Source organism: Furipterus horrens, unplaced genomic scaffold (genome assembly GCF_987537825.1).
Source record: "Furipterus horrens unplaced genomic scaffold, mFurHor1.1.pri manual_scaffold_1, whole genome shotgun sequence".
Lineage (NCBI taxonomy): Eukaryota > Metazoa > Chordata > Mammalia > Chiroptera > Furipteridae > Furipterus > Furipterus horrens.
Window position 1 is genome coordinate 110851850 of NW_028327171.1, and position 27366 is coordinate 110879215.

The 27366-nt window shown below is 36.3% G+C and overlaps 1 protein-coding gene across 1 annotated transcript in view; it reads right to left on the reverse strand.

Annotated features, from left to right (window-relative positions):
* Positions 1-27366, reverse strand: part of UBXN7 (UBX domain protein 7) — a 54470-nt gene that overhangs the window by 2458 nt on the left and 24646 nt on the right. The window contains exons 4-10 of the mRNA XM_090278217.1: positions 23187-23252; positions 21637-21749; positions 15321-15467; positions 11857-11947; positions 11078-11205; positions 1113-1506; positions 912-991 (exon numbers count right to left, since the gene is read on the reverse strand). Coding sequence (XP_090134343.1) covers positions 912-991; positions 1113-1506; positions 11078-11205; positions 11857-11947; positions 15321-15467; positions 21637-21749; positions 23187-23252 — 1019 coding nt within the window. The remainder of the gene's footprint in view (positions 1-911; positions 992-1112; positions 1507-11077; positions 11206-11856; positions 11948-15320; positions 15468-21636; positions 21750-23186; positions 23253-27366) is intronic.

A 27366-nucleotide genomic window follows, 5' to 3' on the forward strand; every position in this document is an offset into this window, starting at 1 on the left:
TCTTGCCTTCTCAGAAACCCTACAGAACATCTCTGCTTTTATAGGTATCTTCAACATCTCCCTCTATACAGATGCTTCCCATTGGACTTAAATATGCTCAGTCTCTCCTTCAATAATTTTTCCCCCTCTGATTACTGCCAACCCACCTCTGGCTCGCAAACTTCTCAAAAAAGTGGTCTATACTTGCTCCACCCATTGTCTCAACTCATATTCCCTTCCAAATACAAGACCTGGGAGACAGTTTGGGTATCAGCACCAGTAGCCAGATCTGACTTGTGTTCTAGTCAGAGTCTTCAAAAGTCAGACTATCTCTAGCCAGAGAAAATGGCCAGGTATAATAAACACCTGACCCAAGGGAGATTCATTCAGGGGCTAAGCTAGGCTAGTCCAACTCATTCTCTTTGCCAGAAGTTGAAAAAGACAAAGGAAAGGTCCACTTTAGGAGAAAAGGTCCTCAGCATCACTATGATGGACCAACAAAAGCCACCAGTATACAGAGAGAAGAAAGGCATGAAACAGAATTATAAGGGGGAAACCAAATAAGCCCCGTGAGAGAAATACACAGAAAAATGGCCTTGGTTCTTAACCATTTTTCAGTTTCAGCTTCTAGGAAAAGTCAGAAGCCCCACTACAGTCTTCACTCTCCATTTCCGGGTAAGAATTTCCGTTGGAAAAATGAAATGAAGCCATGAAATAAAAAAAAAGCCTTGATTGGAACAGACCCTATGTGATTTGCCTAAGATAATTCAAAAAGGAAATATATTAATTAGAATTAAAATTAACCTCAGTTAAGTTTCCAGTTAGAGGTCAGGATGAATACCTCATATTTATTTCAAAGAATCATCAAGCCAATTACACCAATTAATTAGCTTCACTTCTTCAAGCAAGCGCTTTCAATTAGGTATACTTACTAGCAATTTAGCTTGCTCTGGAAGAGTGATCTGTTCCCTTTTTCCATCTGGATACCGCAACATCAGCTGTGCTTTTGGTCCTAGGGTAAAAAATATAAATAAATACAGGAGCTTAAGATAAAAGACTAATTTAAACAAATAAATACAGCCCTTCAGTAATATTCAAGTTTCAAATAAAGTTAAGTCCAGAACATAACTCACCACTTATATCTGTGCCCTCTACTATTCCATCTGATTTTTCAGGTGACATTTCCAATATTTCTGAATCCATGACTGGCAATCCTTGGTGGTTTGTGGTTGTTTCAGGCTCAGTTCTAGCTGGGGGCTCAATCAGCAGCCTTCTGTTCTCTTCTTTTCTATGCCCCAAATCTTTGTGGGGAGACCTTCTGGACTTGGCAAGATTCTCTATTTCCTCTTCTTCATCAGAGCCACAGACAGATATGAATTCCTCACTGCCAGAAAAAAGTTCAGATTCAGATTCTTCATCTGAACGGCTATCCTGTTTTGTCTGTGATGAATCAAAATGTGTCTCTTGCAAAGAGGCTCTGATGGCAGCTTCTAGTTGGCTGTCTTCACTTGCATCTATCAGGCTCTCCTGTAAGACGCAGTCATAAAACATGGGTGGAAAGAATAAGAAAACAGTTAAACCAAACAATAGATAGCCAAGTCAAACATGGCATAGGGGATATGATAGCTTGCCAGTATTTTCTACTAAATGTATCACTTCTACTAAATTTCTAACAATTTGAGTGCAATAACTTTGTCTTACACAGCCAAGTTGTAATGGATATTTTAAAAACAAAAATAAAAACTGTCAATATCACCTGGAATAATGATATTGCAAGCATAGGGGAGTTTTCTGCATCAAAATGAATAAAATTAAGAAAAGTTTATTCCTTGCGCAGAAAAAGATAAGAATTAAGGTTTTAACTATAAAGCCAAAACATTAGTATTTAAAATGACTATACAAAGAGGCATGTCTACCTTGCTCACCAGTATATGCTTCAATTAGCACTTTTGTCCACACAGAAGAATATCAATAAATAACTCAGTAATGATCATTTTGCAAAAAAAATCTAACAGACCTCTTTCAAAGCAAAACACCATATAATAAATTGGGGAAAATAACAACTATATTTTCCCAGGTTTAATTACAATAAGATTTTCACTGTGATCATGAGAAATGCAAATTTAATATTTTCCTTTTGATAAAGCTCTAATACTACAGATTTCACTAAACTTATTCAATCACAAAATATGGGTTGTTTGCCAAGGCAATCTTGAGAGAGAAGAACAAAATTAAAGGTGTCACACTCCCTGATTTCAAACTGTCTTACAAAGCTATAGTAATTAAACAGTATGGTACTGGCATAAAAACAGACACACAGAACAATGAAACAGAATAGAGAGCCCTGAAATAAATGCATGCTTACACAGTCAATTAATCTACGGAAAAAGAGTCAAGAACATACTAGTGGGGAAAAGACAGTCTCTTTAATAAACAATGTTGGGAAAACTGGATATCTATTGCAACTAGACCACTTTCTTGCACCATGTACAAGAATAAACTCAAAGTGGATTACAAACTTAAACATAAGACCTGATATATCTGATTAGGAGTTAATATCCAAATTATATAAAGAACTCGTACAACTCAACATCAAAAATAATTCAATTAAAAAATAGGCAGAGGGTCTGAACAGGCAGACATCTCTCCAAAGAGGTGGCAAACAAACACACAAAAATGCTCAACATCAGTAATCATCAGGGAAATGCAAATCAAAACCACAAAGAGATTATCACTTTACACCTATTAGACTGGATATCATTAAAAAAGACAATAAAGAATAGGTACTGGGGAGGATGTGGAGAAAAGGGAACCTTGGTGCCCTATTGGTGGGATTATAAACCAGTACAACTACTATGAAAAAGTCTGGCTGTTCCTCAAAAAATTAAAAATAAACTACCACGTGACCCAGAAATTCATCTTCTGGGTGTTCATCTGAAGAAAAAGAAAAACACTAAATTGAAAAGATATATGCACCCTATATTCACTGCAGCATTGTTTATAATAGCCAAGATATGGAAACAACCTATGTGTTCATCAATAGATAAATGGATAAAGAAAATGTAGTCCGTATACACACACACACACACACACACACACAATGAAATGTTACTCAGTTGTAAAAAAAGAATAAAATCTTGTCATTTGTGACATGGATGAACCTAGAAAGTATTATGCTAAGTGAAATACACCAGTAGGAGACAAATAGTATATGATTTTCCTTATATGTGGAATCTAAAAAAACAACAAACAAAACTAAGCAGAAACAAACTCACAGATACAGAGAACAAACTGACAGTTGCCCAAGGGAAACTGGGTGTGATGCTGGGCAAAAATTAAGAAGTATAAACTTCCACTTATAAAATAAGTCATAGGTATGTGATATATAGCATAGGGAATATAATCAATAATAATGTAATAACTATGTATGGTGACAATTAGTAGACTTATTGTGGTGATCACTTCATAAGGTACATAAATGAATTAGTATATTATAAACCTGAAACTAATGATATATGTCAACTAGTTTTAAAATTTGAAAATAATGAAATAAAAACTAAACTTAAAAAGAAGCATTATTTGAGTAGAAATTTAGATTCTAACTCAAACAAAACTATATAAAAACAAAAACTAAAAGATAAACAAAAGTTGAACAGTAGGTCTCTCATGATATTAAATAATTGCTATTAATTTTTAAAGGATGTGTTAATGGTATTGTGATTTTGTGTTACAAAATAATCTAGCCCTGACTGGTATGGCTCAGTTGGTTGGAGCGCTGTCCCATAAATGATGCTGGTTGTGGGCTCCATTCCCAGTTGGGGCATATAAAACAGGCAACCGATAGATGGTTCTTTCTCACATCGTGGTCTCTTCCTCTCTTTCTCCCTCCCTTCCCTTCTCTCTAAAAATCAGTAAGTATATCTTCAGGTGAGGGGAAAAAATTTTCAAAAATTTAAAAGAGCCTTTGTCCACAGAGAACAGACTGACAGTTGTCAGAGGAGAGGGGGTTTGGGGGTCTGTGTGAAAAAGGTAAAGGGGTTACGCAAAAAAAACAATTCATAGACACAGACAATAGTATAGTGATTGCCAGAGGGAAAGGGAGAAGGGTGAGGAAGAATCAGGTGCAGGGGGGATAAACAGTGATGGTAAGAGGCTTGACTTGGGGTGGTGAACACACAATACAATATACAGATCATTATAGAACCTGTACACCTGAAACCTATGTTAATCAATGTCACCACAATAAATTTAATAATTAAAAATAAATAAAACTTTTACTTGAAGGTCTTAAAAAAAGAGGCTTTATCTTTTAAAGATACATGCCAAAGTATAATGAGTGAAAGAACAAATTCTGAGATTTTTGCAAGGTAAGTGACAAGATGGGATATAGCTAAAACAAGACTGGCCACTTGCTGATAATTACTGAAATGAGTTAATGGATACATAGAGGTTCAATAAATTCCTTGTAGTTTTGAATATCCTTAAATTTTTCCACAATAAAAAGATAAAAATGGATGAGCTGCGAACAAAAAATAAAGAAAATATAAACTAAAGGAATCTCATTTTGGTGTTCACTATCTGCCAGTACTATAGCAAGAAATAAAGTTAAGGTTAATTTATCACACACACAACACATAGCAAGAACATGTGGCCACATGACCTGCAATGGCTTAGGTGGACTGCAGGTTCATAACAATGACAATGCACAGCCCATAGCTTGATTTTAAAGAATGTCACCATGGGAGACCCTGCTGGCTTCCTAGCCAATATCCATTCTCCTGATTCCTTACTTACAGAATCCTAATGTCTATAAAAGAAAACATGTCAACTTGCAGCTAGAAAAAACTTGTGGTATAGAACTTAAGCAGCACTTACAGAGAAAGTATAGAACTAAATACCTATATTAGAAAAAAATGGTCTCAATCTTTAAGTTTCTGTATGAAATAAAAAAGTACCCACATAGAATAACAAAATAAAATTAAACTCAAATACAAAGAGGAAAAAAAAGACAGAGAAATCAATCAATGATGTAGAAAAATCAATGAAACCAAAAGCTTTTAAATGAATAAAACTGATAAGCCACTAGCTAGACTGTCAGAAAAAGTCACAAATTCCTATAACAGGATTGAGAGAGGGGACGTCATTACAGATACTACTAGAAATTACAAGGAAATACAATGAACAAATTTAAGTCAATACATTCGACCCCTAATGTAAAATGGACAAATCCTCAGAAAGACACAACCTACTAAAGATCACTAAAGAACAAAGAGATATCTGAGTAGTCCTATATCTATTAATTAAATTAAATTTGTAATTTATAACTTCTCCACAAAGAAAACTCTAGGCCCAGGTGGCTTCACTCATGAATGTCATCAAATATTAAGAAAGAAATATCAATTATACACAAACTCTTCTAGAAACATAACAGGAAGAAACACTTGCAAATTCATTGTGAAGCCAACATTAACCTAATACCAAAACCAGAAAAAGATATCACAAGCAAAAAAACAAAACAAAAAACTACAAATAATATCTCTTGTGAACACAGATTAAGTTCTTGACAGAATTTTAGCATATCAAACTCAATGATATATTAAAAAGTAATGCATCTGCTTTAGCAGTAATGAAAGGTAGCCTAAACATTAAAAAACCAATCAAAGGAATTCATTAAAATTAAAAACTGTACGATTATCTCAATAGATTTGAAAAACAATATGACAAAATCCCCTTACAATAAACTCAACAAACTAGAAAACAGAAGGAAACTCCCCCAACCTGACAAAGCGTTATCTACAAGAAACATATAGCTAGCACCAAATTTAATGGTGAAAGACAATACTTTCACCCCAATACCAGAAGCAATGATGTCTAATATCTTACTATTTCTATTTAACTTTGTACTAGACGCCATAACTATCGAGAAAAATAAATAAAAGGCAAGAGATTGGAAAGGAAGACATAAAAATAGTTCTATTTGTGGACAATATGACTTTATGTAGAAAACTCAAAGGTTATCTACAAAACAGCAACTAGAACTAAGTGAGTTTAGCAAGGTTGCAGGCTACAAGTTCAATATATAAAAATTACAAAATATTGATGAGAAAAATTCAAGGCTAAAATAAATGATATAGTATATGCCATGTTCACAGATCTGCAGGCTCAATATTGTTAGGATGTCATTTCTCTCCAAAATGATCCATGAGTAAATGCAATTCCACTCAGAGTCCTAATAGGTTTCTTTGTAGAAAATGACAAGTTGATTCTAAAACTTATAAGCAAAGGACCTATAAAAAACCAAAACAACTACAAAGTTGAAGGACTTAATCAAGAAATTCCAATACTTATTATAATGCTACATAAATCATTAAGACAGTGAAATACTGGTGTAAAAAAAGATGTATCACTGGAAAGAATAGAGTCCATAAACCCATGCATATAAGATCAATTTTTGACAAAGGTGCATATGCAATTTAATGGGGAAAGGATAACCGCTCCATAAATGATGCTGGAACAATTATACACTCATATGAAAACAAACAAAAACCGCAACTGGACTTTACCCTAACACCGTAAACAAAAGTTAATTCAAAGAGAATCATTGACTTTAGAGCTAAAACTATTAAAAAAGATTTATTAGATAAGATTTTAAAAGGCACAACAAAAGTTGATAAATTGGATTTCATCAAAATTTTTTAATGTGTTCTTCAAAAGATACTATTATGAAATGAATATGCAAGTAACAGGCTGGAATAAAATATCTATAAACCATACGCCCAAGAAAGGACTAAGAGCTAAAACGTAAGGAGAACCCTTACAATTCAGTAAAATAATATGCAACCCAATAAAAAATAAGCAAGAGATCTGAACAGACACTTCACCAAAACAGCAAAAAAGCACATGAAAAACACCAACATCAAAATTTGTCAAATTTTAAATTTTAAATGTCTTCAGCTTATTGCACACTAATTATAGTTATAATTAAATATAGAGACTTCTAGCCAAGATAAAGGAGTAGGTAGACATGCTTCACCACCCTCCACAACAATAGAAGAAATACAACTACCTCAACACTAGAACAACCAAAACTACCAGAAAATAACTGCATGGAAGTCCAATAAACTTCTTCATATTAGAAGATATAAAAAAGCAATACTTATCCAGACAGGTAGGAGGGATGGAGAAGGGGCAGAGAAAACACGGGTGGCGGTGGTGGTGGTGGTGACCATGGCGGGAGCAGCAAGGCAGTGGCTGTGGCCAGCTGCGGAAAGTTCAGTCATACATTATAAAGTTGGCAGGGACAGCTGGGGAGCACCAGCCCCAGATCAGACCACGCAGCTCTTGACTATAGCACCAGGGAAAATAAAGCCTCATTGCTTCTGACTGTGAGAACCAGAGGGGTTTGGGGTGGCAGAAGAAACTGCCAGTCTCTCAGTAGAGTCCATTTGTTTAGAGGACCCACATAGTCCTAGAACATCTGCAGACCCACCCACTCAGGGAATCACCCCCAGGGCTACAGCTAGAGGGGGGCCACTCCCATACAGGAAGCAGGAGAAGTGCGTGGAAAAGGTGTGAGTGCCGAGCAAGCGGCACTGTTCCCTCTCAGACCCCACCCCCATATACAGCATCACAACGTGGTGAAACAGGTCACCCCACACTAACAAATACCTAAGGCTCCGCCCCTTACAACGTAACAGGTGCGAGAGCTCTACCTAAAACACAGAGGCAAAAATAGGACACTGTCAAGTTGAGACAAGTATGGCCCAAAACAGGGAGCAGATCAAGGTTCCAGTGGGAAGACTAAGCAACAAGGAGACAGCCAACCTAACATATGGAGAGTTCAAGAAGATGCTCAGAGAATTGACAGGCAAAATTAAGTATGACAAATGCAAGAGGGAAGAAATGAAGGCTAAGGTAGGTGAAATGAAGGAAAATCCACACAAAATCAATGGTAAAGGGATTGAAATCAACGATTTGGAACATAAGGAAGAAATAAACAGCCAACCAGTACAAAATAAAGAAACAAGAATTGGAAAAAAAAAAAAAGAGCAGTTCAGGAACCTCTGGAACAACTTTAAATGTGCCAACATCCAAATCGTAGGGGTGCTAGAAGGAGAAGAGGAAGAGCAAGAAATTGAAAACTTATGGGAAAAAATAATGAAAGAAAACAAGTCCAGGAAGCAGAGTCCCAAACAAGCTAGACCCAAAGAGGACCACACCAAGATACATCATCATTAAAATGCCAAAGGCTAAAGATAAAGAGAGAATCTTAAGAGCAGCAAGAGAGAAAAAGAGGTACCTACAAAGGGGTTATAAGACTACCAGCTGATTTCTTAGAAGAAACTGCAGGCAAGAAGGGACTGGCAAGAAGTTTTCAAAGTGGCATAAAGCAAGGACCTACAACCAAGATTCCTCTGTCCAGCAAAGCTATCATTTAAATGATAAAGTGCTTCCCAGACAAGGTAAAGCTCAAGGAGTTCATTATCACCAAGCCATTATTATATGAAATGTTAAAGGGACTTACTTAAGAATAAGAAGATCAACACTATGAACATTAAAATGACAACAAACTCACAAACATGAACAGAATCTAAAAATAAAAAATAAAAACAAACTAAGCAAACGATCAGAACAGAACAGAATCATAGGTATGGGGATCATTTGGAGGGTTATCAGCTGGGAGGAGGAAAAGGGAGAAATGGGGAAACAGTGCAGGGATTAAGAAGCATGGTCGGTTGGTACAAAATAGACAGGAGGATGTTAAGAATAGTATAGGAAAGGGTGAAGCCAAAGAACTTAATGCATAATCCATGGACATGAACTGAGGGGGGTGGGATTGCTGGAGGGAAGGAGGTTACTGCACAGAAGGGAGCAAAGGGAAAAGAAATTGGGACAACTGTAAAAACATAATCAATAAAATATAAGTTAAGAAGTTTAAATATAATAAACTTAAGACTAATTTATCACACAAAAAGAAAAACACATGTGCTCATAGGACATGCAATGGCTTGGCCTGACTACAGATAATAACACTATGTACCATGGAGGTTGATTTTAAAGAATGACACTATGATGGACACTGCTAGTCTCCTCTCATTCAGTCTTCTTTGCTTCCTTATTAACAGAACCTTAATTGTGTTTGTGCAAGAAAATGTGTCCAGCTAAATTAAGTAGACCCCTTATCCGTGTTTATCTGTTTTCCTTTATAATAGAGGCACTACCCTGTTCCTACTTTTCCATACTTGGATATAACACCTAGGAGCGTAGCATCTGTGACCATGAGGACAAAAGCCTACTAAGGATGGAAGTGGAAAAAAAAGAGGAGGAACCTGGTTTCTTGATGACATACACACAGTCAATCTCTAGACTGCCTGCCTCTGGACTTCTTGTTGAGAAAAGTAGATGCCTTCTGTGTTTAAGTCATCATTTGTTGATGTTTCTCTTCCACACGGTTGATTGAAATTTGTAATAATCAGAGAATTTAGTATAACAAGTGGAGTCTGAAATAGATACTAGTCACCCAAGTCACCTCTATGTATTTGTCCAATTTTTATGAGTCCACTCTTTTCCACTTAGTGCCTTAATTTTTATAAAAGACCTGGTAAGGTTGTAAACTCAAGTTATGTTGAAATTCAGCAACTCACAAACTCAGGCTCTGGTTTCTGACAATATCAGCCTTCTGACTGCAAAGGATAAGAAACTCTCTCTTAGGGCAATTACAGAAACTCTGGGGTTTTTAATGCCTCAAAAAAGAATTCTACCTAAGTAAAACTTCTCTTAGCAATGAAAAAAACTAAACTGTCCATAGATAAGAGTGAAACAATGTTTTAGTTTCACATTTAAAATTTTATTTATTTATTTATTTTTAGAGAGAGGGGAAGGGAGAAAGAGAGAGAGAGAGAAACAGAGATCTGTGGTTGCCTCTCACGTGCCCCCAACTGGGGACCCGGCCCATAACCCAGGCACGTCCCCTGACTGGGAATCGAACCTGCAACCCTTTGGTTCACAGGCTGGCCATCAACCCACTAAGCCACACCAACCAGGGCCCTAGTTCTGAACTTTTATGTTCACAAGAAAAAAACTGCTCTGAGTAATGAGGGGAGGGGAGAAAATTCAACATCACCCCTTGGCAAGCACCCACAGCCTTTCCTTAAATAGCCACTTTATTCTAGGTGATTATTTAAATAACTGTTTCATCACTGCATGATATGCACTGTTAAAGTCTTATTTCCTAAAACTAGTTTTATCCTCAATGTCAATCAAACCCTAACAGCTTCTACAACCAATGTGAAATTCTAGTATCTCTGTAAGTCTCTTTACTTGCAATTAATCTTGATACCAATTCCAATAGGTATGCCTAATATTAGCATATTATAGAAATTAAGTACAAAAATAATCTCTGGGTGCTTTGACTGGTGTGGCTCAGTGGTTTGAGCATGTTCCTGCAAACCGAAAGGTTGCCAGTTTGATTCCTAGCCAGGGCATATGCCCAGGTTGCAGACAGGTCCCCAGCTGGGGACATGCGGGAGACAACTGATCAATGTTTCTCTCCCTTTTTCTCCCTCTCTTCTCCTCTCTAAAAATAAATAAATAAAATCTGAAAGGAAAGGAAAATCTCTGGGTGGGCCAGAGACCCAGGGCCTAAAGCTATACAACCAGTAATAATGACGAACTATACCATGGGAGTCTTCTAGCAATACACCATTTTTACTGCTGCTTAGATCTGGATACCCCAGAAATGCTGCCCTTGAAAGCGGTGGATTCCTCCCTCTGTCTCTGGGGCTTACCAAATCAGTTCTCCTCCTCACTTGTACATATTCACATTGTTTACTTCTAAACCCAGGTCTTAGGTCATATGCCTACAGACTAGCTGCAAGAGAGACTGCAAATATGAATCTTATGATTTCACTGAGAAGATAGAACCCTCATGTGGAAAATTATCAAATTTTAAAGAAGGCATCTAAGATGTTGTACAGCCACAAATTATAGCTATCCAATGCTTACATTATCTTTACCATCTTAGGCTCAAACATTTTACACAAGACATCTACATACAACTACGCTTAATCGCCCATCATCACTTCTTAGTCATACTTACTGAACGGGCACATTTTTTGGGGGGACTGCTAGAAAGTCCATCCAGTTGCCCATGTTCACCCAGAAATCCTGTCACTTGGTCCAAGAAAGAAGATACATCTAATTGGTGCCACTCTACTAGCTTCTGACCTAAAAATTAAAAACCAGGACACATAAATATAATGAAATCAACACACTTTGACACTCTTCTTAAGTATTACTTTCAACATTTGCATAATTAAAATTTTGGAAACATATCCCTACCCCTCACCAGTTTAAGTTACATAACGTTTTCATAACCTAAGGAATACATTCCTTACAGTCAACCTAGGAGTCTCAGCCATCAGGCAACCTCTTTATCTGCTGGTATCACTTATTGCCATTTAGGAAGAAGAAATTCAAACAAAGCAAAATCTTGATATAACTCAATTCATTAATAATAAAACTAGCTCTACACTCTGTTCTCTGGTGGGATTACAGCTAGTACCTGAACAACTGTAATATTTTAATAATAGAAAACCTAAGAGGATCCCTTATAATATGACAAGATAAAAGTTATTTTTTGAAAGAACAGAACTGTACAAATATAAAATATTATCATCTCCCAAAACAGTCAGAAACAGACTCCCTAACACATCTCAATAGATGTTTAAATGGTTCTAAAGGGCATGAATAAAAAATCGTCACCTAAATTATTACAAAGAATTCTAAAAGAGGACCCAGGCAAATATTAAAGATAATTATTTAGGTAACTGAAAAATAAGTCATAGGTCAAATGCTGTAAGCTGATAGAAATCTTACCTGTCCGTGGATCCAAGATGGAAACATAGGGGAAATCCCCTAGCTTATAAAACTGTATGTATCTCTGACCTTCCTCACTGTCATGATAAACCTGTTAAGTCATTGATATTAAAAAAAAAAGTTATCCTCTAAAAAAAGTACCAATTACATCCTTGTTCTATACCAACAACAATTAATTCTCTAAATATACCTTTGGTATATGTTAGAATCTCATTCCTACACTAAAGAGAAAATGAAGGTCAACTGGTGTGAACTTCCTCAACTTCCTGCCCTCACTCCCTCTGAAAAGTTATATATCAATCCGTTTTCCTCTATTCCCAGTTCAGAAGAGATATTGCTCTTTCTGATCAAGTTACCTGCCTACCTAAGTCATTCCTGACTCTTATATTAAACATCTTAATAAATCACAACATATTAAGATGATAAGCTTGAGTGGCATAGATGTTCAGTCAATAGTTATGAAATAAAAGGTTACCATTCAGAAAAAATAATACTGAATTTAGGCCTGTAAAACATGAACAAGTAAATTAATATCATTAACATATTATCTTACAGTGCGAAAAAAAATCAAATACATTCAGGTATTTTTATTTTCTAAATTTTTCATAAAATAAAAATGTGAGTAAGATTATCTAATCTTAGCTTGATAATTTACATGAAAAGAAAGTAGAGAGGATGATGGTACTTGCAGGGGAGTGGTCTGCCTGCAGTATGGGGGATGAGTCAGCACTGGAACACTGGCAGCGAAAAAAAAAAAACAAAAAAAAACCCTGTACTTCCGGCCAAGATGGAGACCTAGACAGACACACTGCATTTCCCTCCACAACTAAGAAGAAATACAAAAAAAAAAAAAGAAGAAGAAGAAGAAATACAACTACCTCAGAACTAGAGACAACCAGGAGTTCCAGAAAACTGAGATGCACGGATGTCCAACAAACAAAGATATAAAGACGAAATACTCATACAGACAGGAAGGAGGGGCGGAGACTGGGCAGAGAGGATGCGGAGTGGTGGCACCAGCAGTGGTGGTAGCAAAAAGCCACCAGAAAGCACAGTCACACGTTTTAAAAAGTCAGAAGGGACACGTGGGGAGCACTCCCAGCACGAGACCAGACCACGCAGCTCACGGTCCCAGCGCGCCTCATTGCTTCTGACTGTGCAAACCAGTGAGGGTTGGGGAGGAGGAAGAAACTGCCCGTCTCTTAGCAGAGTCCACTTGCTTAGGAGGCCCCCACGGTCCTAGATCATCCGCAGACCGACCCACTCTGGGAACGACAGCCAGGGCAACAACTAGAGAGGCGCCAGTCCCATACAAAGTGGGAGAAGTACCTGGAAAAGGGGCGAGTGCTGACCAACTGGCATTGTTCCCTCTCAGACCCCTCCCCCACATACAGCGCCACAACGTGGTGAAATAGGTCACCCTCTACTGATGAAAAACCTAAGGTTCCACCCCTTACAATGTAACAGGAGCAACAGCTCTACCTAAGACACACAGGCAAACAAACACAGGAGCCTGTCAGAATGAGGAGACAGAGAAGTATGGCCCAAAAGGTGGAACGAATCAAGGTTCCAGTGGGAGAACTAAGCGACAAGGAGATAGCCAAGCTAACAGATGAGGAGACAGCCAACCTAACAGACAGAGTTCAAAACACTGGTGATAAAGATGCTCACAGGCTTGACAGATATGCTTAAATACGGCAAACATAAGAGATGAAGTGTAGGCTATGCTAAGTGAAACGAAGGAAAATCCACACAAAACCAATGGTGAAGGGAAGGAAATGGGGGTTCAAATCAATGATTTGAAACATAAGTAGAAAAACAACAGTCAACCAGTACAGAATGAAGAAACCAGAATTGAAAAAAGTAAGGAGAGGCTTAGGAAACTCTGCGCCAACTTTAAACATGCCAATATCCGAACCACAGGGGTGCCAGAAGGAGAAGAAGAGCAAGAAATTGAAAACTTATGTGAGAAAATAATGAAGGACTCCCCATATTTGGTGAAGGAAATAGACATACAAGTCCAGGAAGCACAGAGTCCCAAACAATCTAGACCCAAAAAGGACCACACCAAGACACATCATCATTAAAATGCCAAAGGTTAAAGATAAAGAGAGAATCTTAAAAGCAGCAAGAGAAAAGCAGAGAGTTACCTACAAAGGGGTGGCTTTAAGACTGACTATCAGCTGATTTCTCAAAAGAAACTTTGCAGTCAGGAAGGGACTGGCAAGAAGTACTAAAGGTAATGAAAAGCAAGGACTTACAACCAAGATGACTCTATCCAGCAAAGCTATCATTTAGAATGGAAGGGCAAATGAAGTGCTTCCCAGACAAGGTAAAGTCAAGGAGCTCATCATCACCAAGCTATTATTATATGAAATGTCAAAGGGACTTACTTAAGAAAAAGAAGATCAACACTATGAACATTAAAATGACAACAATCTCACAACTATCAACAACTGAATCTAAAAAATAAAAACAAAATCCAACTAAGCAAATCAGAATAGGAACAGAATCATAGGTATGAGGATCATTCGGAGGGTTATCAGCTGGAGGTGAGGGGAAGAGGAAGAAATGGGGAAATGGTGCAGGGATTAAAAAGCATAATCAGTTGGTACAAAATAGACAGGGAGAAGTTAAGAATAGTATCGGAAAGGGTGAAGCCAAAGAACGTATATGCACGACCCATGGACATGAACTAAGGGGGGTGGGGGGATTTCTTGAAGGGGGGTACTGGACTGAGGGGAGCAAAGGGGAAAAGACTGAAACTACTGTAACGACATAATCAATAAAATATACTTATAAATAAATAAATAAATAAATAAATAAATGAAAGAGCGAGCAAGACTAAGTGACAGGCCTAAGGACATAGTTAAAAAATATCAAACTCAAGCTAAAATCCAACTCTTAGTCAAATGTTGTTCCCATTACTCAAGATCTATATTCGCCCTGTCAACTGTAGTAGCTATATTCCATAAGTATATATGCACAAGATCTTGAACTTAACATATAAGCAAAAAAAAAAAAATCAAATAATCTCATTTAATATTAGTTTTATATTAGATATATTAATTTTAAAGTATATTAAAATTATTTCACCTGTTTCTTTTGATCTTTTTAAAATGTGGCTACTAGAAAACTTTAAATTACATATGTGGTTCACATTATATTCCTATTGAACAGTACAATGTACACTTTAACAGTATATTTAAAATCTTCTGAGATACGACTATTAAATGGTTGCATAGCTTGGTTCTTTATTTTCCCTTCCCTTGGGAGTTCTTCACTGCTGCCCTAATTTTCATCTGCCCTTACTATTTCAGCTATAATGAGTGCCTTTACTTTTTCATATGCTATAATTTAACTCAGTTATTAAATTTTTTCCAGTTTATAACTGAATTCCTCCTTCTCAACATCCCATATTACAAAAGTAAAACACTACTAAAACTTTGATTAACCCTCCTCACCTGCCAGAAAATGAAATGTTCCCGGATAATATTCTTCACAGCTTCATTGCTCCATACATCACGGTTGAGGCACTGGCATGCAAAGTCTTGTACATTCTGAATGTTTATCATCAGCCACTTATTCTGCATCTGGCCACACTCTTTGGCCTGTAAGAGTAAAGTTACACACTTGTTAGAAATAATGTCTACTTGGTAACTGATAAGTTTCAGAGTTCAGAAACTGTCATCTTTCACTTAAATATTACTAAGTTTTTTCTTCCTCAAGTATGACATCTAGAATTTTTGGTACCTATACATTATTCACATTAATTTGCTTGGGTATACATAAATATTGTCCACTTTCAAGTATTTTTCAAATTTAAATAAGTTGTTATTGTTATAATGGATGGATTTTTATCATACGTTTAAACATCTGAAAAAAATTATACAAACTTAAGGTCAACGAGTCACATAATTCTATTGCTTATCTCTTTCCATCCCTACCCCAAAATATAGCACCTCCTTTTTAACAGATATAACCAGTGTGTGTATATTATTTTGTTGTTTTATTTTCTTCAACATCATCTCTATCCACATTTCCAAATATCATACTCTTTTCAATTATTAGGCATGTGCTATTTTATAGAATCGCCCTAAACATTTCTGTAAAAGCTGTTGAGGGTATTTCTCTTAGGGTTGTTTTCCTAGAAGTGAATATATCAGAATGATCTTTAAAAGACTCCTCAATTTATAGCACAAATATTAATCACAAGTGTGTACTTTTTGCTTAACAGTTTCTCATCACGATAAATACCTAATAATGTTGCTGAATACAAAAAGACTGGCAGAAAAGTAAATGAGCAAATGCTTTCTTAAATCTTTGCATAGGAACAATGAAATGAAAGCCACAGGTTTGAGTAATTTTATCTTGGAACAATATTCTTTTCTGATCAGCCTGATATAGGAAAATTTTAGGAATCAGTTAACTCAGGTTAATAACAGTTGAAGAACATACATCATTTTGGAAGTACTGGGCAATGTAAGACTATCTGCTTTAAAAAGGTTTACACATTCTTACAGACAGTGTTATTCTATTTTTTGTACAAATCCCCTCCAGAAAATCACTTTCTAATATTCACTGTTGATTCCACAAGTGAAAACCCAAGTTCCAAAAGGAAGTATCCCTATACAGAGCCAGAAAGTTGTATTTAACTGGTCAAAAAGCTTATTTTAAAGTATACAAATATAATAAAGTTACTCCTGTCTCCTAGGAAGTAACAGCATTCAACTTCCTTACCTATAGCATACACAAGGATTTAATAAATGGGTGATAAATGAGTAGTTACACTGCCTTAACTGAAGAAAAAGTATTTGGGAATAAAGAAAAAAATTAACACATATTTCTAGAGAAAAAGACTGGAGAATGCTTATCCCTCTAACAGGATAAATTTACATAAGTCTGTCTAAACTATAGCACTGACAAGAAAAATAAAAACATATTAAGTGCAGAGTTTAAAAATGATGGAGAGTGATATGCTTTTGTTTTTAAAAATTCATTTATTCACATTTATACTTTCATTAATTCAGATTCATTTATTCAACAAATACTGAGTACCTACCATGTTATAGATACTGGAATTAGAGCAGTTACCGAAACACAAAAATCCCTGCCTTCATGAAGCATATACTGGGGAAAAGCCTTTTATCAATGAGCACAAGAAGCTGAAGATGCTGTTAAAAAATTACTGCTAGAAGGAAGGGCCCAGAGATGACATGAATTTTATGCAAAGCAACAATGTTTGGAGGGAATATAAGTGTCTTATACAATCTCACTAAGTATATTAATTACATGAGTCAAAGACTAGAGATAAGAGTGGGCCACGGAACAAATGATGACCCTTCTCTCTTGGAATCTATTAGGTTGTTCTGAAACAACATTTAAAAGCCATTCATTATACAGAGACCCAAGGATAAGTGTGGCTCACCAAATACAGAGGTATGTGCTATGGCTTATCTGTGATAAAGGGAAAACAATGGGAGACTAACAGTTCTCCCTGTCCCAGACAGACCAGTAAAGTAAGAAAATAAAAGATATAGTGAAAAAAAATATTTGTTTCAATAATAAATATATATGCATAAAGTCAAGAAGGAAATATATTAAAATATGTACAGTACTTTTTAACGAAAATTACGATTTTATTATTTTTTCTTACTAGTTTTGTAATTTTTCTATATTTGCCAAATTTGAATAAAACTAAATATAAGCTATATATAAAGTTTATTTAGAAAACGTTTATCTCACAAATTTTGTTATTGAATTGGTTCTTTATATTTTTAGCTAAAATATTTTTATTTGCATTTATAGCAGGATTTTTTGAAATTAATCAAGTATTATTAGTAATTAGGACTAGGTGCATGTGTAATTAAATGGCAACAAATAAATATCAATTACTTACAAAAACAGGGACTATTATGAAAATTGTTCTGATTCTTTCCGTACAATACATTCCAGATTATGCCATTCAATCATTTAACAAAGATTTAATGAGGGTCAATTATGTGCCAAAAACTCTTCTAGTGCCAAAAACTCTTCTAGGCATTAAATACAACGATAAATAAACAAAGTTCTTGTGTTCATGGAACTTAACAAGATAAACGTTCCCTTGCCCAGATCAGATCATTCATCCTAAGTAGCTCACTCAGCTCCAGATATACTGATTTTCCTGACTGGACCAAAAATATGCCCTAGTTCCTTCTAACATCAGTACCTTACTATCTGCTCTTCCCCTAGACATTCCTACGGTTTACGTTCCTTCACTTCAATCAGGTTTCTACTCAAATCTTATCTTTTCATAATCTCCCCTGATTTTCCCATCTAAAATTAGTCCTCTCTCCTCACAATTACAAACGTGAAACCTAGGAAATTAACCCTGCTTTTAACTTTGCTTGTAAGTACACATGCACCATAGTGGCTCCAAACAAAAATTGCCCTCTCTCTCCTTCCCTTATTCTATTTTCTCCCACCACTTACTGTAACTTAAAATTATACCTTGTCTCTCTCTATATATATACACATACACACATATGTGAAACACACATAATATATATCATCGTCGTCGGCAGCCGTCCGTCTCGAGAGACGATGGTGTAGCTTCTTAAGAGTCTATCTGCACCGCCGAGAATGGCTGTGCAGTCCGACTCGGGAGTGACATGGTATCTGTCTCCTCCCGTGTTGAATCGACATCTTGCGATGACGCTGAAGCTACAGAGCCTGGGCAGGGTGATATGGAGGGTCTGCTGTTGCCCATGCAGCAGACCCCCCCTCTCTTCGCAGCTGAAGGATCCAAGGGAAAGACGGAGTCAATACAGCTTGGCTTCAGGTGCGCCGCAGGAGTTGCCGGTGTTGACTACAACGTCAAACCGCCTTAGGGACTCCGGCTCCGGATTTTCTGTCGGGGTTTACTCCCTTAGCCTTTCCCCTGAAGAGGTATGCCGCAAGGCAGCGGAGGTTTTTTGGAGTCAGAGTTTTCCTTCTCTGATGTACCCTGACTGGAAGATCGAACCAGCAACACTTAGCTCGCAGGCCGACGCTCAATCCACTGAGCTAAACCAGCCAGGGTGCACATAATATATATACACACTATATATATATAAATGTATATTTGTTTATAGTCTGTTTCTCCCTCTTGATTATAAACTCTTTGATGGCAGAGACTTTGCTTTGTATGATTTGTTTACCACTATCTCCTTGTGGCAGAAACTGCACATAGGTACCAAATACTCATTTTTCTCTTTTCCCTCTTAGTAACAGAACCTCCAATTTTTAGCTAAGCACCTGAATTTCCTAGTGTCCCTTGCAGCTAGGTCTTGTCACATTGCCAAATTCTGGTCAATGGGATTTGAGCCGAAGTGATGTGTACAACTTCTAGGTTGTGCCTTTAAAGGGAAAAGGTGTACCCTTCTCATCCCCCTCCCTCTTTCATGCTGGCTGGAAAGCGAACATGTAGTAAGCCACCTTGAATCATGTAGACAAAGGCAAGGAAGACCTAGAAAATAGAAGAAGACTCCCCCCCCCCCGCCCCCCAAATTGCACTGCTAGTAACTTTAGGAGGAGAACCATCCTAACAGCCTGGACTTCTATCTTGTTTAAGTATTGTTTGTTTTCTTCTTGGTCTCTCTCACATGCAGTAAAATCTATCCCAACAAATATAATCCCTATCACTTAAAAAAAGGCCTTGAAAAAGGAGACCTCAATAAATATATTTTTTAAACATTTTATTTATTTTTAAATTTTATTTATTTATTTTGAGAGAGAGGGGAAGAGAGGGAGAGAAACATCAATCAGTTGCCTCTTGCTGGCCCCAAACTGGGGACCTGGCCCACAACCAAGGCATGTGCCCTGACCAGGAATCAAACTGGTGACCTTTTGGTTCGCAGGCTGGCGCTCAATCCACTGAGCACACCAGCCAGGGCAGGGCTCAATAAATATTAAATTTACAATTAAATTAATCAACCCTTCCAGAACCCTCAATTATGGTCTACCTCTAATAACATTAAGAAAGTCTAGTTTTTAAAGTTGTAAAACTATGGCTCAAATCTACATCTAATATTGTGCCCAAACCTCTGGGCCCTGGATGAGCAATAATAGTGTGTCCCTATAATTTTTAACATTCACCTCTCTAAACTACAGTGACTTAATTTTGCATATTACCTCTCTAATTTATATAAAACTTATGGGTATATCATTGTTCATAATGAAATGCCTACTTTTGGGGGGAGTGTTAATGTCATTTAAAGACTCATAAAGTTTAGTATTAGTAAAAACATGAATAGATTGTTGCAAACAATACAGGTCATAAAATACAGAGAAAAAAGGTAATATAACCTTAAAAAATGAATCAAACTGCAGATGACAATATCAAAAAAAATTCATTTTCTTCAATGAATAAGCAGTAGAGTAACTGCTTGTTATGAGCCCAAAGGGACCATATTAAATCAAGCTCAGTTATTTCATTAAGCCCTCCAGCAACTCGAAAGCTACTGAAAATGGAAAACACGTCAAAACAAACTCAGACCATTTTTGTCTGTCATATTGCTACTCTTCTCTCTCAGTGGCTGTATTATCACCAGAACATTAGAAAGGATAGGCAGACAAGCTACCTGGAACACTAGAAGAGATAGGCGGCTGACATGTTAAGATCATGAGGGAAAGATGAAGAAAACTGAGGAGATATCTAACCTGACATCTCTGAGCTAATAAATGAACACCAAAGACACCGTCAACTCTAGACTTATTTACATAACAAAAAGAAACCCTTGTTTGGTCAAATCACCAACATTCGGATTTTCTGTTACATGCAGCCAAACTCAGGTTTTACAATTCAGAAAATTAAAACTGAGAACAAGCTTATGGTTAAATTTGTTAACCTAAATACTTCATTTAGGCTAGTATAATAAGAGTCTGTCAAGGGGAAATAAGTTTTTAGAACAATCATAATCACTTTCAAATATACTTTCAAATATGTAGCTGTTGCTACTAACATCATTTTTTGTGGTTATTGTTTGGCCTACTTTATCCTAACAGATAAGACATCTGAAACTTAAATGATTTATATCTATGGAAATGCCATTCTGATTCAAAAGAGTATTAACATGCAATACATAAAAGAAAGCTGTTTGAACACCTCAACAGAAGAATATTTAAAATCTGAACTAAACTCAGTCATTTAACAAATACTAGGTCTTATTAAATATCAGAGACTGGGTCCCAAAGGTTTACCAAAATAAGGAGAAGCATGTTCTCCCTACCCTTATTAAGCTTATAAATAAGCAGATAATTAGATAAACCTGCTCTGGAAAGTTTTTCTTTCACATTAACCAAGTTAAAGCCAAGAACTGAGTGAATGTATTCTGCACCTACAGAGATAGTCTTTTAGTTCTTTCTTTTTTGTTTAAATCCTCACCCGAGGAAATGATCGTTGATTTTCAGAGAAAGAGAGGGACAGAGAGACAGAGAGATAAACATCAACTGCCTGCTTCCCATATGCACCCCAACTGGGGATCAGACCCGTAACCTTTCAGTGTATGGGACAACGCTCCAACCACCTGAGCAATCCGGCCAGAGCACAGAGCTATTCTTTTAAAATACACTAGAAACCCCCTAGAAATGTGGGCAAAAGATACCTACAAACCTTTTAGGTATATTTCATATCATACTAATAATTATGCCAATTCCCTATACAGTATGCCGAAAGCTTTTCTTCTCTTAGAAAGAAAAAAATAGTATTGAAAATGCAAAAGGATTCACAGTTAAGCCTAAGAATATTCAACTACTTACTGTTTCAAAGCTGCCTTTATGCATCAAATCAATGGGTGGCCGGAACAGATCTGCAAGGGTAGTTAGTTTCTTATCTATGGCTCCTCCATTTCTTAATTCCTGTTCTTGCCGAACTGCAATACAGGAGGATGAGAAAGTTTCAATTAACCATAAAATAAAAAGCATAAATCTTGGATTATAAAAAACATATATCAATTGCAAGAATTACTCAACAATGTGCGTAACCTCACATGCAAAAATATTAAATGCTGATTCTGAAAAAAGATACGAAGCAAGGTGGGGAGTGATTCTTAAGACTTCACGGTGGCTTTCTACCCAATGGTAAGAATAAAAGCAGAAATTTATATAGTCACACAATCAAAATGTTTCCTTCATATATTCAAAACTAACTTTAGCATAGGAGAAAACTTTCAACTCCATTTATCTAGTTCTAAAAGTGGTCCTAATTTATCTGTTGTTTTTAGCCGTATTCTGGCAGTGAGCAAGAATAACCACTGCTATCACCTTCTCCTGGCAGAGCACAGGATTCCCTGGATGATCTGGGTCAGTGTGGGTTCCCCTTCAACCCTCTCTAAAGTTACAAGACCTGCCTGTGCTTCAATGAGCTCATTACAAATCAACTACAAAATCAAACACTGTCTAAGAGTTTCTCATATATTTTCTAAACAGAACTGTCCTTTCCTTTAAAATTCCATGGCTAAACCAGTACTAATTCCTTTAAAAGTGTAAGGTCAAGCTTCTCATTCTAACTTATTCCATAGAATGATATAAACATATTCTAAACAACGGTAGCCAAAATGTTAATACGGGGGCTGCTTTGAGTGGTATAGCTTTTTCTTCTATTTTTCAATTCCCCTAAAATAACCATTTTTATTGTGGTCTATAGTTGACAGATACCAGGATCTCGAGGGAAATCTGTTTTTTTATTTGATGATAGTATTTAAGTGCCCATTCAAAAGCTGATTAAGTGTGTAAATTACCTAATTTTTACATTATCTCCATCTCTCTTATTCTTCTACCACCAAGAATGTTAAAATTTGGAACGATTTAGGTCTGGGGGAGTTAATAACTATCACTGATTGAATTCCTAATTTTACTTTAAAAAAAAATTATGTTTATTGATTTTAGAGGAGGGAGAGGGAGGGAGGTGGAAAGGAAGGAGGAAGGAGGGGGTGGGGGGTTGGAGGGAGAGGAAGAGAAAGAAACATCAATTTGCTGTTCTACCCAACCGCGCACTCATTAGGTGCCTCCTTTATGTACCCTGACCAGGACAACGCTCTAACCAAGTGAGCTACCTGGCCAGGCCATAATTTTACTTTTTCAATAAAGTGACTCCTCAAAGTAATTAGACTTCATATTAATAATCTTTTCTTTTTAAGAAAAAGTACATAAAACAAACTAGGACCTTGACCTGTAGGGAAGTCATGAGTGCTTTTCCACCTTGTGGGTTTGTATGTGGGAGAGAGAGGGAGAAGAAAAGGAGAGAGAGAAGAGAGAAGAGAGACAGAAACACAGAAAGACAGAGGATAAACTGATCCATAGATACCTACTAGTTTCAGTCTGAAAATCCCGGAAACCATCAAATATTGAACGTGCAGGCCGCCGTCTTTTAGGAGCTTTGGTGGGGGGAGGATAGAATTAATACAAAAATTTAAACATTAATTTTGAAACAATTCTAAAAACTTCCTTATCTATAGTAATTCTTGTTTTGAAACACTCATAGGTTCATAATGGTACTCTCCTTCAAAAAATGAAGTATTTTAAAACCTTCAAGTCATTAATACATAATTAACTAAACCATCTTCACCCAACCATTTTGTTTTACACACGAGAAAATTAAGGCCCAGTTAAGGAGAGTTGGCCAACCTGTCTAAAAAGACAGGAAGAAAGAAGATTTTTAAGGATGACTCCCCGTGGAGATGAAATTACATATGTTGCCAATATCTAATTCAGGTTAGCCTAAAGGAAGTGATTTTCAACCAGTGTACCCCAAGAATTTTTAAAACATGCAATACCTGACTATTTAGTCAGGGCACTGATATCTTTTCCCTTAGTCAAATAAAAAATGTCAACAGCCAACACAACAACAGCTGTCCCGTGTGAATGAATCAAAATCATACCTTTTTTTTTTTTTGGTCAGCTCAGCAAAATATATTTTTTGGTGTGCTACAGAATTTTAGTAATTAGTGTATGTGTGTCAGAAGATGCAAAAGGTTGAAAATCGCTGGCCTAAGGGATCTGATTACCCTTTGGTATAACACTTTATAACTAAGTTCTAAACCATAATATTTGAAAACTACTTCTAAGTGGATATACATATAAAATTATAAATACCAAAATACATTTTTAATTTTGGAAGAAAAATTTTTTCCAGTCACATAATGGTTTAGTAACAGAAAAGTGAATAGAACCAACGTCTTCTGATACCCTTGTACAATGTTTATTACCCAATCCTTAAGTATTTTACAGATGAAATCTAAAAAGCAATAGTCAAAATGTTATTTTCCTGTTTGTATGTGTTCTCAAACATAACAAAAAATTCCAGATCATTATATATATATATTACAATAAATAAGTACATTTAATGGCTTCCAATATGGGTAATAGTCATTAAGTTGGCTTATTGCATTCCTGGCTAACATGTAACCAGAACAATATTCCATGTTAATAAATGATGATTAGTAGTTAGATTAGATAGAAAGTATAAAATTCCCCCACCCCATATCAAAGCATCTTTGCTAACAGCCTGTGTTTACTATTATATAGAATAATTCTTTCTACCCAAGAACTATGAAATAAAAATTAAAAAAGAAAAAAAACAAAAAATACAGAACCACATGTAAAAAAAGCTCATTTTTATTTAAAGCATTATATGGCTGTATAACATTTATGCACATATGTATATCAGTATTTATATTAAAAAAGCATAATATACCTAGCAAAGGGATTTGGTTTAAAAAATCTTCCATGTTTAGTTTTAGTTTTGAATTTTTAAATTTAAATTGAATTTTTGTTATGTTGCATTTACTTAAATTGAATTTTTTAGAAATTTAAATACTGCATTATTTCACCCTTCTTCCAATCCTTTATAAAGAATCACGAAATGTTATTCTTCTCAATCTTGGAACTATTTTTAATCAAGAGGTCCTATTTCAAATATACGTTTCTAGCAGGAATAATACAGTCTCTCAAGAATGCCTTCTTGAAATTCATTATCAGATACTTTACAACCATAATAATTAAGGAAGTAAGAGTACCTTAGGATAAGACAGACTAAGCTACCTAAGACAGCATGTTATTATTGGGGAAGAAGTACATAAAGGTAGTTTTCTTCTACTTTTAAATTACCAATGGCCTGCCTCCCTCCCACTCTCCCTTTCTTCCCCATTCCACCCACTAGGAGGGAGTCTCACTAATTGCCTTTATTGCTAGCCTTCTACCCAAACCCTTTTATTTCTTGGGCTCCATAACCTGTTCCCAACTGTTTCCTCTTTATTTACCCTAAATCTAACCAAGAACCTCTCCAGGGCACAACGCCTCTAGCCCTAGAGCCATTATTACTCCTGCCTACCTCACCTCTTCAGTATGTAGATTCCTGACTACAAGACCATCTGCTATAAAGCAAACATCAGTCCTCTGTACACTGAAGCTAAAGAGGCTAACCTACAAAGAGCTAAGAGGAGCTTCATAGTTAGGAGTGGGACAGATGGAGAAAAAATTTTAGTGAGAAGAATGACATTGTTTCACATTTTCACAGATCTGTTAATGGCTTAATATATCTGGATTTTCAGATATGCTTCTGCATTCTATTCTGCAATCTGCTGCTATTCCTTTAGTTCAAGTATATAAAGAAAATTAAAATTGAATCTCACGTATGTTGTAAAAAGGAGTATCTTAATATTTTAAGATAATTGTAAATATTCTCTGATACTACACCAAAACTCAACCAGTGGTAGTTTCTTAAAGATAGGTTGAAATGCGCAATCTGAAATCTTATCAATAAACTTCTCATACACTGCTCCATTAAAATTCATAGGTCTATGTGGTAGCGGTCTCTAAGACGGACCCCAATTATCTCTCTCTCCCTCAATACTCATTACCTGTGTGTGAATAAATTGAATATGAGCAGGATGAAACAATGTGGCAGAGGTGATAGGACTGGATGATATATCACTTCCAATATTATATTTAAAAAGATGGTGGCTTGAATCTTGAGATGTCCCCTCTGGCTCTCTCATTTGTTCTGTGGTAAGGACCTGATGTCTCCAACAAACCAACAGCCACATGAGTGGGCTCAAAAAGAGAGATACAGTACCCCTCTATTTTAAGCTATGAGATAATTATAGCCCTGGCTGATACTTTGATTACATCTTTGTGAGAGACCTTAACCAAAGGCTCCTGGCTAAGCCACATCTGGATTCCTGACCCACAGAAACTGAGAAATAATAAATGTTTGTTGTTTCAGAATGCTAAATTTTGGAGGAATTTGTTACACAGCAATAGATATCTAATCTTTCTACATATATGCAATTCACCTTACAATATGAATATATCTTCTACCCATGCGTAAGTTTGTAATATTGTGCATTAACCTTTTGAAAATATTTGTTCAATGAGTTATACAAACATTCCAAATATTGACCATTTCATTATATAATATTTTAAAATCAGCCTTGGCTGGTGTGGCTCAGTGGACTGAATGCTGGCTTGCAAGCCAAAAGGTCGCTGGTTCAATTTCTGGTCACTGCACATGCCTGGGGTTGCAGGCCAGATCCCCAGTTGGGAGCATGCGAGAGGCAGCCAATTTTTCTCTTACACATCAATGTTTCTTCCTCTCTTTCTCCCCCCCCCCCTTCCTAACAATATATTTTTTAATCACCATCTCTTAATGTCACCAATAATATCATCAGAAAGTCTTTAAGGAGTGAGGTGTTACCAAGCTCAAAATTGTGTATATAAACTTTCTAAAATTCCAATTTCTGCCTGAAAGCTTTTTAAAAAATTACTCGTAACAAATAATAACAGTTGTTTGCTTTGAAGCAGTAAGAGGTTTTGTTAATGTTCAAAAAAAAATCTAGCACCCTGACCCGTGTAGCTCAGTTGGTTGGGCATCATCCTGAAAACCGAAAGGTCTTGGGTCCAATTCCCAGTCAGGGCACATGCCTGAGTTGCAGCCTTGGTCCCTGGTCACAGTACATATGAGAGGAAATTGGTTGATGTATCTCTCTCATATCAATGTTTCTCTCCCTCTCCTTCTCCCTCTCTTTCCCTCTCTCTAAAAATAAATGAAGAAAATCTGTTTTTAAAAAGCTGGCCAAATGCCTAAATCTAAATAACTCTAAGTCTGTCTGAAAGAAAAAATAAACAAATTGGTCTATATCAAACTAAGAAGGTTTTGCATAGCAAAGGAACCATCAACAAAACAAAAAAGACAATCTACTGAGTGGGAGAAAATATTCGCCAATGATAAGGGGTTAATATCTCAATTTTATAAAGATCTCATACAACTCAACACCAAAATAAAAAACAAACAATCCAATTAAAAAATGGGCAGAGGACCTATGAATAGACACTTCTCCAAAGAGGACATACAGATGACCAACAGACATATTAAAAGGTGCTCAATATCACTAACCATCAGAGAAATGAAAATTAAAACCACAATGATATATCACCTCTCACACCTGTCAGAATGGCTATCAACAATAAATCCACAGTCCTTGCTGGTGT